Source organism: Lissotriton helveticus, chromosome 10, assembly GCF_964261635.1.
Source record: "Lissotriton helveticus chromosome 10, aLisHel1.1, whole genome shotgun sequence".
Taxonomy (NCBI): Eukaryota; Metazoa; Chordata; class Amphibia; order Caudata; family Salamandridae; genus Lissotriton; species Lissotriton helveticus.
The window spans coordinates 177709443-177726321 of record NC_136071.1 but is presented as its reverse complement, the minus strand read 5'-3'; the positions used below and the strand labels follow the sequence as shown (position 1 = coordinate 177726321).

Here is a 16879-nt window from a genome sequence, read left to right as displayed (position 1 = left end):
GCCCTCAGTCTGTCTATCTATCACACTCACTTAATCTATCTATCACATCACCACAGTATCACTCAGCACCAGTACAGCATCACTCAGGGGCACCACAACATCACTATGCGCTACCACAGGATCACTGAACGCCACAGCATCACTAGTCGCCACCACAACATCACTCAGCGCCACCACAGCATCAATCTGTGCAACCATTCAACAACTGGTTCAAATATGTTCTCTCAATGTTTCAAGCTTTATTACAAATGAGACAAAAAGATGTTAATATTTCACTTCTGTTCTTGGATTTTCGTCACAATAAAATACTGAACATAATCTTCACAAAAGTTATTTACAAAAGTTTAAGCTATTGCCATTATAAATAACAATAAGATTTAAGTATTAATTATTCAAAGAAATTAAAAGCCATTGTTATTTGTAATATTAATACATCTAAGTCACGGAAATACAACACATATTGCATTACAAATGCTATAGAGGTCACATTTGCGAAAGTTATAACTATGGGCATTGTAAATGACAAAGCTATTAATTTCGCTATTTTCAAAACCAATACGTAATAATAAATGTGTCATTTACAATACCAATAGCTCAAACATTCCTAATGCGAGACCTATTGCATTGCAAATGCTTGTTTTACATCTGGTCTTTTTCTGCGACTTTTTCATGAACCAAGAAATAAATATTTCTTACCACGGTTTAGGGGTCTAGGCTTTGTTCAATGCAGACCAGACTTATTATATTTACAACAATTACAAAGGCACTTTGTGTTTATCTGTCGCAAAGTCTTTAACTGTGGTGGTGAGGCGAAGGAAGTTTATTTAGCCATTACTGTATTGCATTTATTCCTTATGTGATGAAACTAAATACCCCATGATTTTTATCTGTCTTTCATACTGATTAATTTTGGAGTCTGTGATGTTCTTTTATTGTATTAAATATTTTATTGTGTATCTGTTTTTTTGTGTGTATTTTGTGAAGCTATTCAGGCTTCGAATAAAGAATCATTTAATTGAATACCAAATCTTATCGAACTACACTGCTTGATTGCTAATTGTTTGCTGATTCGCCCACAGGAGATAATGTCACAGGTTTAACATGTTTGTGCTAGAACCAGAACTTACTTTTTAACAGTTGTATTTTATTCAATCAATATACAATACTCTCTTCCCTGTGTTTGTATTCCAAGTTTAGAAACCTAGAGGCTGTACTTATGTAAGCAGTATTTTCATCGCCTGCTTATGCCTTTAATCAAATAATCTTACTTCTAAAGCTACAATCTCATCATTACCTTTTCAAACATTTTTGTTAATGTTTCATCTGGAAAAGTTGGATAAATGCCTCGTGCAAGACACGGATCAGGGGCCTTTCGTAGTAAATTGCTTCAGTGCAGAATCTATGCTAAAGTCGCTCCCTATACGGTCATTGTAGCTTCCATATTATGTCTTTAAACAAAATGTCAATAAATTAAATAATTTGTTTCCTTTTCCCACTATTTGTGTTTTTTCCTAACATTTGAAAATAAGTATGCAGTTCTGGTGCCTCATTCTGTGCCCCACGGATGTTCATATTGCCAATAATGTTAAATTTTGTAGTTTATCAAGTTTATGCCCACTTATTAATTTCTACAGCATATTTTAAAAAAGGCAACCTAATGCTGCCCTACTGTGCCCCTTGCCTTACCAAAGGGTGGGGAAGACTTGCCCCTTCTAAGACACTACAGAAGTACAGCAGTGGGGGTGATTTGAATCAGATTTCACCTTCCCAATTGGAAACCAGGCACAGGGGTGGTGTAATGTAATCCGCACAGCCACTTTGTTGTATGAAAGGGAAGGAGCAAGTGGGCAGCATCCATTACCGGCCTTGGACAATTCAGAGAAATTACTTTTTAAAGCTTCTCTTCCACCCAACGTTTGGGCAAACCTTTATAGTAATCAGCTCATTCTCCTCTTTTTCATGTCTCATCTATACACAAATATTAGCTGCCTGTTGTCAAAATATAACAGATCGTTTACGATGGGGTTTAGCTCAGCCTTTTGCATGTCATTGATCGTTTCAACATTGGTCTTATTTGCTAGCCTTTTCTTCTGGTATTTTTTGTTATTGGTTATGTTTTTGTCACTTTGCTGGAGCATAGTTTCTTTATGATCCTTTTCATTGAATGACGTTTGTCCTTCCACTGCTTACATGCCTAGAGCTATTTCTTTCTTTTTCTTTTGGCAATCAAGGGAGTGCATGTGTTTTCATGCTCTTTCTCTTCTATATGGATCTTCTCCCGTTCATACATCTGCACTTCTGTGTTGCTCACCCACGCCAAGCTCCTCTATGCGTCCCTACCACTCCTCATCCAGCCCAGCTGTCTTAACACATACCCTTTGTTGCTCATCCCTAGTCCTAGGTTATTGCTTCAGCTCTCATCACATGCCTAAATAACTAACCTCATACGTCCTCAGAAACATTAAATGCACCTGCCATCATACATTCACACAATATCATACACTAACACTCCCACCTTCATATGGCAATATAACCAATACCATACATTCACACAGCCATAGTTTTATACTAGCACAATTGCCATATTATGTCAACAAACCCAACATCATGCGTCCACACAACCACAATCCTATACCAGCACACCCATCGGAGGCAGTCATACACAAACCTGCTTACGGTCACATATCCACACAACCAACATATGCCAACATACTTACCATCATATTTCCACAAAAACAGCATACTAAGCAAAAGCATTTCTTTCATATGTCCACACAATCAACTATGTGTACCAACACAACCTCCATTATACATCAACATGTTCCTTATACGCCAACAAACCCGCCATCACACAACCACAAACCCACATCATGCTCATACCATGTCCTCAACCATACATCTAATTTTTCAATTTCATACGCCAACACATCCACTATAAGAGGTCATCGCAAGCAACATCATATGTATAAACACACACACAATCATATGTCCACATTCCCATATGCCAACACAACTATACAACGCAAAACATACGTCTTACCTTGACACACAAATCATCATGCCTCAAGACCGCATTGTGCATCCACATATCCTGCGCTACACACACTCAGCATATGACCAACCAACATACACCATCCTACCTACTGTCCTACATCAACAAACCCATTGTTGTAAGTCACCATAGCGATTCACATACACCATAACCATCATCATACATTAACATACCCATAGCTATGTCAATGCACCCCATCACACACACACCCAACATCATACATCAACACAGCCATGGTAAGTCCACACAACCAACATAAGCAAACACCCATTATCGTATGCCAAAACTCTCCATCATATCGGACCCACCATCGTATATCCGCAAACAGGATTTTCCAGCATAGTTACCATCATACACCAAAGCTACCACCATTTGGCTTCCACACATCAACTCAACCACCATCTTACTTCAGCACAGCGAACATCATATAAGCACACATCCACCATCTTACGTAAACACACTTAGCATCATATGCCTACACTCCCTCAACCATATTCCTAGACAGTCCATATTGTAGGACAAATTTCCCACCGTTATATAGCAATGCACTCACAATCGTACTTTAGGCTGGTACTGAATGTTTCACATCATCAGTACAAGAGAGTTAAAATATTAATTAGATTGTAACCCTCTCAAAAGCTGCCACACAACTTTGGCTAAGCAGATGTGGAAGAATGAGGGAATACATTTGCTAATGCCTCTAGAAATTTCACTCCTCTTCCTCGCCTTTCCCTCTATTCCGAAACACATGAAAAATATTTAGTGTATGGTACGCATTCAATTCTGGTGTAAGGTAGAGCATAAATCGGGGTTATGGCAAGCTACTAGGCTTAATGTCACTGCTCCAGTTTTGCATTTTCAGCACCCCTTGTTCCCTCCCATTGAATCCTCAGTGCACAGCAATTGACAAAATGGAACATTGCATGATTTAACTTTGGTTGTAAAGCTTAGTTGAATCATGAAAGCTGGCTGACCCTGCCTCTAAACTTTCATAATGCCCCAGACCAGTGTGTACTTCTGCTGGCACCTTAAATGCTCTTTCTCCCCCAAAGATCCCAAGATGTACGTAAGCTGATCCGAAGGAGGCCCTGTGTCTAATTCCTGCTTCCTCCTGCCACCTTAATATCCCACACTCAATTGCTAAAACCCATCTACCTCACTTTCACTCCCTCTCAGAAACCAGCTCCTTGCCTCAGCCAGGATCCAAACCTGGACTCTGACAGCAGGGAAAGACGAAGGTTCTTTGCTTAGCAACTATTCCCTCAAATCCAGCCTCCTGATTGGCAGAACCACACCTAGTGTTGCAGATGGATGCTAATTTCCGTTTAATCGTATGGCAAAAATGGCCTCACTATATTGACCTCTTCATTTATGCACAAACTGTTTTAGATTGGTCTAAAAATGTGTTTTCATGTTCAGTTTGTCTACAGATGAGGTCTATCTGTTTAAAGTGCAACCTTCCAAATGCAGCCATGTTTTAAACGTTCATCCTTCCTCCCACTTCACCCTTTGCATCATTTGGCTTCTTTGTTTTTACTGTATATTTGACATCCTGTTTTGTTGGCAGTTGCAACTAGACCTCAGAAGGTTAATAAAACTACGAGACTTTTGCCAGTGCAGCAAAAAGTTACTTGCAAGAATACTCGGCTACTTAATGGAATTGGTTGCACAGTAGGGTCCGGATTTTCTCAGGTTATATATAGTTCCTTATAGACGAAGAAACGTTGCTTAATGTGTGTGTTTTTTATTTTTTATTTAACCTTGCTCCTCCAACATTATTAGTCACCTCAGTCTCGGTCTTCAAACTTAACTGAAAAAAGCAAATTCATGAATTCTGATTTTTAATGTTTACTCTTAACTTGCTTCGCTTTTTACTCTCACTACAGAAAATGGTGTCAAAAGGATTGGTCCGCCGATTGAAGAGGAGCCTCGGAAGATCCCAAGGGCGGAAGCCATCCCCAGACCAGTCCCACAGAATATGCACCAACATCAAATTCCCCCATATCCATTTGTGCATCCCCCATTTCCACTGCCTCCAGTCCGTCCCATGTACAACAATCTTCCAATAAACATGGGTCCTATTCCAGCTCCTTATGTGCCTCCCTTGCCCCTTATGCGTTTCAACTATGAATTTCCCGCCATCAACATGGAGCTCGAGCACAACTTACCCATGCACTTTGGTCCTCAGCCTCGACATAGGCATAGATATTGATTTCAAGAGCTCTTGCAGTAAGCAGCTTAACAGGGAGCCAACAATGGCATAATGTATGTGAATACTTTTCTTCCAGGGGGTTAGCTGAAAGAAGTGGAGTGCTGGTACACACCCAAGGACTTTCTCCACATGTCGTGTGTCAATTGTCGATACTCTTCCCCCTTTGCGACGTCTGTTAGCACACACTAACCACACCTACAGATGTTCAGTGTGTGGTTTGAATCTAAATAAGGCACTCAGGTGTCCATTTTATGATGCTCGTGCTTCCTTTTTGGCACATGTTCACCTTCGTTAGTGAGGGCTTGCGAAGAATCATAGATGTTAAAGTAGCTGTATTAAAGGCCCTTATAGTTCCAGTTAGCCTTGGCACAGTAGACGGCTCTCCTCTTGGTAGTGAAGAAGTTGAACAGGCAAAACCTGAGCCTGCAGATATTTGCACATGTTTCTGTTGTCTCCAGAAATACGTTGATAGTTTATACATTCTTGCTATTATGAGTTTGCAGAAGGCTAGTGATTTTTTTCTCCAGATAATTTGGAAATTAGAAGAAATATCAGCTTACCATTGTTATTGCATTCTGGTCTTTCCAACTATTTTCTAAACTTGAAACCATAATAAAAAATAACCTTTCTATTGAGCGAATTGTCTTTATGGACACTTATTTTGTCTCTATGCCCGTATTCTGCTGCTTAGACATCACATCTAATAAGCACAGCATTGTCCTAGACCCTAGTATACAACTGTAATTGATGTTCTTGTCACTAGTTTAAATATCTACAGTGCGCTCTAGAAACCAGGACTTAGCCTTTTGAGGCAGTCTTTCCAGTTACATTGTGTTGTCCTGCTTTTTCCTGTTTTTTCCTTTTGCGCTAGTTTTCATTTATATCTGCAATGGAAAACTAATTTTATCTGAAGATGGATGAGCGCCTGTTGCTTTGTGGAACGAGTATTTGAGAACCAAGGCTGGGAAACATTGGAGGGCAAGTCTTAACTAGAGCTTGTCATGGAAGAACTTCTGCTGCTGATTTCTGTTGGCATTCACTGTACTGATATGTTACGCTTACTGGAAAACTACTTGGGCTTCCTGCATATGGGAGTTTCGTACCATTCTTTTTTTATTCTGTAAGGAAGGGTTTAGAAACTGTTTTATTTTAAAATAAGATGAAGCTGATAGAAGATTCTCAGAATTTATATGTTCATGTTTTGCATAGTTAATATATTTCTCCTTGTTCACACTCTTCTCCCACCCCAGTCCATTGATTCAACTGCTTTGTAAAGTTTTGTGTAGGTTTTTTTCTATATAAAAAAATGTTGGTCATTATTGGTTGCCAAATTAATTTTGTTTTGAACTAATGAAAGGTCTGTTTGTATGAACAATTTGAGGCCAGCTTTGTAAGGCAACTACTTTATTCATGTTATTCAGTTCCTTACGTCAAATAGTATTTCACATTGTCTAATTACACTGAATGTACTTTTATTCATTTGGGTTGGGTGCAGAAGGGAGACAAAATAACCAGTCTGAATCGCTATGGATGTGTTTTTTGAGGGCGTGAATTAACGCGGAATTCATTGTCCCTTAAAAATATTATGACTGTCCTGAAATTCTGGGTCATTTAGCGGTACAGTAGGATTCCTTTTACTTTCAACAGTATATTTGTCAGGCTAAAATGTCACCTTAACTCCACCTTCCCCATAAATGTCAATGCTAGGACCCTGGCTGTTTATGCTTTATTTACTCTCGCTGAACCATAAACCTCACATAATCAGGTAATTCTATTGCTAGGGAACAGTTATACATTTTGTAGTGTCAATGTCTTTTGCTTTTCTGAAAGTCGTAGAATCTCATTTGCCACCATCATGGATTCAGTGTACTTTTTGAATCTATGAATACCAGGTGAGGGAAGGAAGAGAATTCCTGACTTTTGTTTCGTACTCTTCAAAGTGTAATTCCAGGTTATCTCTATGCCTAATCTTTATGGCCGGTTTCTACAGCATATGTTTGGCCTTTATGAGGCTTTCTTCTTTAACACTTGTACTAATGCAACACTCTGTCGTGTTGAAAACACAAATTAAATGGATGCTGTATCATTGGGGCACCCACTCAATGATGCTAAATTAGCACCTTCAATGTTAATTCTTCATGCATTATTGTGAGCTACGTTTTCTTAAACTCCTAATATGAAACTTGAGTGATTTTGCATTCCAAAAATAAACCATTCATAGCATTTGCTAAGTAAAATACAGATACGTTGGAAATTGTAAATTAGCCCCCTTTTAATGAATGTTATTAAAGTTGCAAATTAATCAAAAGCCAGTATTGTTTTCATTCTTTGATTGAGGATGCTGCATATGGGTTATTTGGTTATGGATCATTCTTCTTAAGACTCCACTAATTGTACATTGGCTTTAGAGTACGGTTGTGTTTGTGAGTTACTCTGCGTTATTTTCCTGTTAATCGTCACCGCCATAAAGCGCAGTTCATTATGAAAACTCATCCTAAATAGAAGGCCGATTCTGGTCACTCCCTGTGTTAAAGATGGGCATTTGTAGTTAAGTTGTTGGCCTTATTGTCCACTGAAGTTTAGGTGGATGTTTTCAGGAGCTGTGAGCTATCTTATTTGCTTTGTTTGGATTGGCACTAGAAATCTTTCTAAGCAGTGGTTAGACTAGGTGTATCTAAGGGAAAAGAAACCCAAACCTCCCATTCTTCTTGCTGGGTCTAGCTTCTCCCATAATCGGTGTACATTCCACAGGTCTCCTGTTCCAGTTATCTCTACTGTAGGATCTTAAAAATGTTCCCCAGAACATAGTTTCAGATAAAATGAAGAATGATCTGGTCTTCAGGTAGTGATGATGGGTTAGTTGCTGCCATGCCCCTTGCTTGACTACCTGAAAGGTCTTTCTTTCAGCGGCTGTGGCATACTGGAAATTACCCAGTTGTTGGTCAACCATAGACATCAAAAACAATAAACTGCCTCAGCTGTTTTCTTAACCTATCCAGTATCTTGTCTGTTGTCTCGGATTACAGTGAACATCATAGTGGGTATTCAGTTAAGGATTTTCAATGCTGTGTTCTTGCTGACTATAATTCATAATCTTCAGCTCTTGTGGGAAGGTCAGCCTGCTTTTCCTAGAAATACAGATCTTTATTTCACAAGTATAATGTAGCACTTGGTAAAAACTTGTTTCACAGTTCCATTCAAATTTTATGATGTTAAGAATTCATGTCAGCACTATAATTGGCTGGTGCAATCTTACGTTTGCAAACAAGAAGCACATATCCTTGGTGCATCTCGCATGCTATAAATAAAAAGAGAATTTTTATTTTACTTCTTCAATTTCAAAATACTTAAAGTAGCACCATTTTAACCCAACATGTAGATTTTATTAGAAAATCAACCAGTAGGCAGAATTTAATTTGTGTGTATGTATGTATGTATATATTGATACATATATATTAGCAAACAACTCTGGGCAGTCGTGAAGTTAAGGTGGAAAGCAGCTCAAGTATAGAACACTCTAAATTTGCTCACCTTAAGTGTGTGTGTGTGTGTGTGTGTGTGTGTGCGTACACACACACACACAGCTTTTTATTAGACCTTGCACAGTAAGGTAAGTACAATTCTGGGTAATAGTTAGCTTCTTCCAACCACATGACATAACTCATATCATCAATTTTATGTATTGTAAAAAGCATTAAGGGTAGGCTTGTCCTCAGGTTATTTGTGTATATATTAGTCTAATTGTTGTTTTTCATTTTAAATACCTTGGCCTGTGAACACAAGAGGTTAAAGGTCCACCTGGCTGCTGCAGAAGGCAGCAGGTAGTTATGTTTCACCTTTGCAGCATTCCATTTTACTTGCCTTAAAGGTGGAGAGTGGAATTTTGTATTTGCACTTAGCAAAACATCTAAAAATAAAAGAAACCTGTACAGAGGCGCAATGCATGAATTTCAAATTTGTATAACCATAGCAGAAAATAAATAAGTGGTTTATAACAACAAAAAAGTAAAACCTATTTTTCTTTATCTTCTGGTAGTGAAATATTAATCCTTGTTTAAATGTGTGTAAAAATGTACTATATGTAATTTGAATTTTTTGCAAATAAAGTTTTGTTGAATCTCGTTTCTTTTTTGTCTCAAGTGTGGTTAAGTGAATTAGACTCCTCTTACATGCTACTTCAATTTCTTATAATATGTTGGGGATTTTGATTAAATATTGTATGCATTGCGACCTTAATTACACCAGATGTAACCGACAGATTTATAAATCATATACAAATATTAAGTGTGAAAACTATATGCAGCCGCAAGTCATCTGAATTAGTTTGATGTCACTTTAATGCTGGAATTGCTACTATTATATTTGCAGCTAGATCGTTTTTTTTATGAACAGGAGTGAACACTAGGCTGAATCAGTAATTTAAACGAGCATTGGCATAGCTAATTGGTCTCGCCTTTGGGACCTTGTAAGTTTTTGTCCATGCAGCGCATTATATGGGGTGCTACAACATCTACTGATGCCTCACATGCCACTAGTGAACAGGGGAGTGAGAGCCGCCAATCAAGCCAGGATGGGCGTGTACAGGCCACAAGAGAGTGAAGAAGCTGCAAGGGTCAGGTATTATACTATAGAAGGGAGGGTGGAACATGTAGTGCCCTTGTAATAGTAAGAAACATAATGGTGATGCGAGTGTGCCGGCCCACACGTCACAGGAAATGAAGAGACAAAGTCAAACCCAGCATACAGCGCAAAAATGCGTGCCTAGAGACTTCATCTGTGGTGAGCGCTACGTAAGGGGTCAGTATTAGAAAACACAAGGACCCCCAAGCCTCTGTAGAGGACTCCTCGAAGCCTCCCCAGGCCGGCGGGGCCCACACAAGCAGATCTTTAAAATCTCAGCCTATTCCACCAGAAGTAAATAATTTGCTTTTTTGCGCCATAAATTGCAGTTTACTTCTGCAACTGAGTCCCTTTAATAAGCAGAGAGCATAATTTAATGGAAAAAACACATCAAGCAACACATGCAATTACTGAATGACAAGGCGAGCCTCCCCACCCACCCTCCTAGGAGAAAGCACAATTAATTCCTCTTTATTGCTCTCCCTGCTGTGGGTTTTAGTCCCAACCGTGTACTTACCTGATTTGTCTGCAAATAGTCGAGTGCAGGACGGTGGGCTCCATTGTCGGCTTCAAATGAGCAACGTGGATATGGATTCCATGAGCATGTTAAGGTTTCCCATTAATTGCAATGAGTGGCAATCAAGGCAACACCAATAGTGCTGCAGCATGTGAGACTAATTACACGACACTGGGAGAAATCTGAACAGCCACAAAAGTGAAAGCGCCAGGATGAGCCGGCAAGGCGACCGCAAGCATGTGAATGTAAACAAGCGTGCGCTTGTCCCTTATTACAACAAGTGCTGAAAGACGAGCGTTTACCTTATGCGCTGAAAGTGCAAAGGGACCTATACATCCCAGATTCTGGTCATGGCACACATGTTGGCATGGGGGAGGTGGGGGCGCAATGAAGCACTGATACACTGCTTGTTGTAGTGAAGCTACCCCCCCCCCCCCCTGCTGCCAAAGGAAGAGTGGGTGAGGCCGAGGACGTGTCACACGCTCACAGGATGGTGCTTTCTTAGCATTTGGTACACTGAAGATAAAAAACAGTAAAAGAGATAATTGTAAATGAAATGCGGGTCTCAACTTGATAGATTTAAAATGCCTCCAAACCAATGTGCCTGCGTCAATGCAATGCAAGTTACCGTGCTCAAATTTAAAAAAAATAATAATTCTCTGCAATTGTACAATAAGACGGCAAAAGTGAAAGCAGGGGTGTACACTGTAGAAAAAAAACAGTAAAAGATCATTGTAAATAAACGAAATGCGGATCCCAACTTGATAGATTTAAAATGCCTCCTAACCAATGTGTCTGCGTCAATGCAATGGAAGTACCCGTGCATAAAAAACCAAAAAACAAATTCTCTGCAATTGTACAATAAGATGGCAAAAGTTAAAGCAAGGGTGCGCGCGACGACAAACACACGAGTAGTGTGTGCGCAGCAGCGGCAAAAGTGAAAGTCGCCTCGGGCGTTGAAAGCTGGCGGCTGCGCGCGTGACCGCAAGCGCTATGCCAGCAGAAGCCTGGGGTAGCACTTTTGAAAGCACATTACTAAATGTCTCACAGGACAGCGCATGTGCTGGCTCAGGGAGACCTAAAAATGGCCATACCTTTGGGAAATGATACTACCTCTGTAATTTACAAATTTTGTATTAGTTTGTAAATGTATGTGGGTTACCATCTTTCTTTCTTTCTTGTTTTCACGTTTTAATTCTATTGTATTGGACAAAGTACTGATGGGGAGTTTAATGAGCAGAGAGTTAATGGAAACCATCTTAATCGGCTCTTTCCCGTTGAGAAATGTTGTCTTTAACCAAAGCGACATCTGACATAGGCCTGAGAAAAAAGGTTTACCACTACACCATGGTAAGATGTGTCACTGGAGTGTAAAGGTTTACTATTGAAGGAGAGATAACAATTTGGATCTTCAGCATGTTGCTGTTTTCATTGCAGTATAAGCTGTATTTACAGCATTGCCCCTCTGAGGAGAGGTCTCAAGCAGACAGGGGTGTTGGGTGCGTTGGGGAAACACAGGAAAGATGTCGTAAGTGGTGACAAAGTGAGAAGGCTCAAGCAGCACAGGGGCCTTCAGACCCTATGCTCCTTCACAAGAAATATGCACAAACAAGAAGACCAAATACTTCCTACTGATTCTGCATTACCATTACGTCAGCCCTTCACGTGTGAGAACATTGTTGTCCATCATACAAAGGAGAATATCTGGCTATGAGACCAGGAGGCAGCAAGGTCCCTACGGGTAAAGGTAAAGTAGCCCGCTATATAGACACAGTTTCCTGGTTCTAAAAGATCTTACTAGGCTACCTTTAGCAGGAAAGGTTCAAATCAATATGTAATATCTTTAGTGTACTGTGTGGCATGTGCCACTCCCTCAGCATTCACCCACACTGTTCATGAGTCATGTGTATTTTCAGTGCTGGTTCTGGTTCCATCTTAGAACTGTGATAACGCTGAGAACCTAGGGAGAGGAGTTGCACTGGACCCATCTTTGAATCAGTTGTGTTGCTATGCTGCTTTAATAAAACTACTTGAAAGGCCTACTTTGTGAGGAGTTTGATTTGCAAAATATTGGCGACGAGCGAGGAAACACCCTTGTCAACCGCAACAAGCAGCACAGGAACGGAGTGTTTCCTGTACCCACCAGGTAGGAAAAGGATTACAAGGAAGAATTCACGGATTAAATCATCTGAGCACTTCCTCAGTGGACTGTATGAACCGGTCAACAAGATGGATTTTAAAGCAAGGTGGAGTCAGATGGTGAATATTTTTGACACTTCAAGGCATCTTGGAAAGCAAAGTGCACGTCAACGGAAAACAGCGATGTCAAATTTCAAAGGTAAATACCTGTGCATGATCCTCATTCTGCAACGTACCCAAGAATCCGAGTTTATATGGAAGGCAGCTGCTCCTGGGATTCCCTGCACCGACTCTTGAAGCTGCGTTAGGTCACGAGCGTCTATTACGCCACGCGCTGATGTAAGGACACAACGTGGCGGCCATTTTGGGAGTTATTAGGCTTCCTGGTTCACTTCGTTTGCAGCGCTGGCAGGCATTGTATTTGTGCCGGCTGTCAAACGATGGAAGCAAGCAGGAAATCATACGCAGGCAGCCAGAGTGACACTGGGGCAAGTGGTATAAGAACCAACAAGTAAGTTATACCTTTCATTTGCAGTGCAAACCATTTACTGATAATTCGAAGATTTTAAGTTATTTACACTGCGTGTAACTCACCTTCTCCTCATCTACAAACCATACAATCACACTGCAAGTGTCTCTAGTAAGACAAGTAAAGATCATTACGGAAGATGCAGTTTCATCCACCTGCAACATTTTTACAAAACAAAGTAGAGCCCTAAATTCCATGGACAAGATGGAAAGAAGAATTCTTAACTTATATGAGGGATATAGATGAAGAGCAGATGGTCGCAGTGAGGAAGAAAATCATATGTATGCATTCTTTAGGGTCAGAAAGCCAAGCGGTATTTAGAGCTATTTATTTGTTAAGAATGGAACAAAGATTCAAGCCCACTACAAATATTGCACTAAATAGATTCAAGTTTTATACGAGAGGGCAAAAAGAAAACAAATACTTGGATTTTTAACTGCATTAAGGGCCCTAAGCATGTTTTGCAACTTTGACACTGACTGAAATGATTAGGGATCAAATCATCGTACATGTTGATAGTAAAAAGACTCAGGAGCAACTTTAGGTTATGGCAGATCCCAAACTGTCGGAAGCCATATCTACTGCGAAGGCATTGGAACAATCAGAGAAATGGATGCACACTGTGAGGTATACTAACAGCAAAATGGAAGGGGTTGAGGAAGTCCGTGCAGTTAGGCGCCCAGACGAACGTGCAGAGTCCTCTTATACTGGGTCAATTATGTCATGGTTGAACAATGATGGAAATGTTAAGACTTAACAGACCAGAAAGACCTTGCACATACTATAGATGTGGTATCCGAACACACACTGCGTCGTATGGAGGTTGTCCTGCCGTAAATAAGGAATGTTGAAAATGTGGTAGGATAGGTCATTTTGCGAATGTATGCAAGAATCCCTGAAAAGTGTCTTTTCAAGCAAGTGGGAAAATCTACTGCACTATTTAGAAGTTTGACAATAAGCACATGTGTGAATGTGATACGTTGTGTGACAACAAAAAGGGAATTATGTTCTCCACAGTACGTAGTGTAACAAATTTCAGTAATTCTGAGGAGGAGATGGTTGAGAAGTCACCAATGTGCATGGTGAAAGTAGCGGAAATAGATTTGGAACTCGTGGTGGACTCCGGATCCCCATGGGCTATAATTTCCAGGGATTATTACAAAGACAAATTTTCACAGAAAAACTTGGTAAGTTAAAGAACTACCCTCATAAAATTAAACTTAAAAGTAACATCTGAAAGAAACAGGTTAGTGTTATATTCCTTACCTTAGAATATCCCCAGGCGTCAGACTGGATCCGGAAAGTTTTGCGTAGCAGTACCCCTGCGTGTCGGTAGGCGTCGTATGCGGCTCCGCGTCCGTCGTTGGCGCCGGGATGACGTTGTCGGAGTACTTGGACGACGCCCTCGCGCGTTGACGTAGATCTGGAAAAAGCAGTACTTCTTAGTCAATTTTTGACTAACTTTTTCGATCTCTTGGATCCTTTTTCGAGTCGATACGACTCTCAGTGCCGATAGGGATGCCCGCGTTCAAACCCTGTGCCGACTGTAATCGCCTGATGTCAGTTACCGACCCCCACTGTTGGTGCCTCTATTGCCTTAGGGCCGACCACGATGACAAGTCGTGCCCCGACTGCCGGGCCTTGACGTCGAAGGCTAGGCGGGAGCAATCCCGTAAGCGCCTCGAGCTCCGGCAGTCGGCCCCGCGCCGTTCACGGTCCCGGTCCAGGAGGAGGTCGAGGGACTGGTCGCGGGGCCACAGTCATCACAGCTCGGTGAGTCGACACCACTCGTCGGACTCCAAGTCCTCAGGTAAGAGGCACAAGAAGTCGAAGAGACGACACTGCTCTTCCGACTCCCCCGATGCTCGCGCGATGTGGGCAGGGTTCGGGCGACACCGCCAACAGGCGCCGCGCCCAGCTCCATACCCGCCGGTCGTTGGGCTGAATGCGATGCCGGAGGAGATCAGCGCCTTCCTGGTGGCCATGAGGAATCGCTCCCCTCCGATGCCTACGGAGGTGCCTCCGGTCCCCGTAGGTCCGTCTGCGTGCCCTAGCGGGCCGGTGGCTCCGGCCTGGCGCCGTCGGGTGCTTCGGCGCCGTCGACGACTCCGGTCCCGACGCCATAGGTGCCCCACCGGATCCGGGTCGCCTCTTGTCGAACTTACGACCCCTCCGCCGGCGACGACCCCCAGGGTGTCGCCCCCGGACGACGTCCCCCCCGGTCCTCCCCTCGGTCCGGATCCGGCGTCAGACCGGCATTGCTCGACGCCGCATTCGACGCCGAGAGAAGAGCAATTCTTCTATGATCCGGCCCCATCCTTTGGACCTGACTATCAGGAGATGGGAGGCGAGGAGGATTGGGAGGGGTCTGAGGACCCTCTGGCACAAGAGTGCCAGTCGTATCAGGACTGGGCAGTTGAGCTAGGGGAGGCCAGTGGTCTGGACACTTCGCCCGACACTGGATTTGTCTCCCCTCCTACCGTGGCTATGGAGGAGGGGGCTGCTTACAGCGTGGTGTTGATGAGGGCTGCCAAGGCCTTGGCTCTTGAACTCCCCGTCGCGGCCGTGAGGACTAACCTTCTCACCGAGGTCCTCAAACCGCAGGCATGCTCTTCGGACCCTCTACTGCCGTTTAATGAGGCCCTTACTGATGTTCTGTTGGGCACCTGGTCCAATCTCGCTACATGCCCCCCTGTAGATCGGAACGTGGCCAGACGCCACTGCCCGGCCCCGGGCGACCCTAGCTTTCTGTCCACCCACCCCACCCCGAGAGCCTGGTTATCCAGGCCTCTAACTCCCAGACCGCATTCCCAACTGCCCCTCCTGATCGGGAATCCAAAAGGTATGTCCAGTTCGGTAAGAAGCTGTTCTCCTCACTTAGTTTGGGGTTGCGGTCGGTCAACAACACTTGCCTTTTGGGCCGTTACATCCACTCTCTGTGGGACACGGTTGCGGACGGGCTGCCAGACTGCCCGGAGGAGGCCTGTGCAAAACGCACTCAAGCCCCTGCGGAAGGGCGAGATGCAGCACGGTACTCTATTCGATGTGGGCTGTATACCACGGACTCGCTAGGCAGGGCGATTTCCACGACAGTGACGGTTTGCCACCACGCCTGGCTGAGGTCCGCCAACTTCTCGGCTGATGTCCAAAACACACTCATGGACATGCCGTTTGATGGCCGTTGCCTCTTTGTCAACAAGGCAGACTGTGTGCTTGAGCGTTTCAAGGACTCCAGGGCTACAGCCAAGTCCTTGGGCCTGTCGGGCCAGCGCCAGCAAACTTCTGCCTTTCGCTCCTTTCGTGGCCAAGGATGGGCCAGCCACGGGCTGCAGACTAACATCCAGCACGGGGGTGGACGTGGTAACCGCGGTGCCAGGGGACAGCGGCGAGGCCAGTCCACATCCACCCCCGCAGCATCCGCCTCAAAGCCTTCCTAGTTTGAGCTTTCAGGCCCATTTGACGCTAGTGGGGGGCAGGGTTCGCCATCACCTCCTCCACTGGCGCACCGTCACATCGGACAGGTGGGTGCTGCAAATCGTCCGAAGGGGCTATTCCTTCCCCTTCGAGGCAACCCCTCCAGCCATGCCACCGCAGTACCACCGCGTGTTGGGGGATCACTTGCAACTTCTGCAAGAGGAAGTTACGGCCCTCTTGGCCAAGGGGGCCATCGAGCTCGTTCCTGGGCCAGAAGTAGGGTGTGGTTGTTACTCCCACTACTTTCTGGTTCCCAAGAAGGGCAAAGAGGGCCTGCACCCTATCTTGGACCTGCGGAACGTCAACGGCTTCCTCCGGAAGGAGAAGTTTAAGGTG

General features: G+C 43.2%; 1 protein-coding gene across 4 annotated transcripts in view; it reads left to right on the top strand.

Annotated features, from left to right (window-relative positions):
• Nucleotides 1-9386, top strand: part of RNF216 (ring finger protein 216) — an 853926-nt gene extending 844540 nt beyond the window's left edge. For all 4 annotated transcript variants that reach the window (XM_078665045.1, XM_078665046.1, XM_078665043.1 and 1 more), the window contains one exon: nt 4939-9386. In XM_078665045.1, the coding sequence (XP_078521171.1) occupies nt 4939-5264 (326 nt within the window). In that variant the 3' untranslated portion in view covers nt 5265-9386. The remainder of the gene's footprint in view (nt 1-4938) is intronic.
• Nucleotides 9387-16879: the final 7493 nt, after the last annotated feature.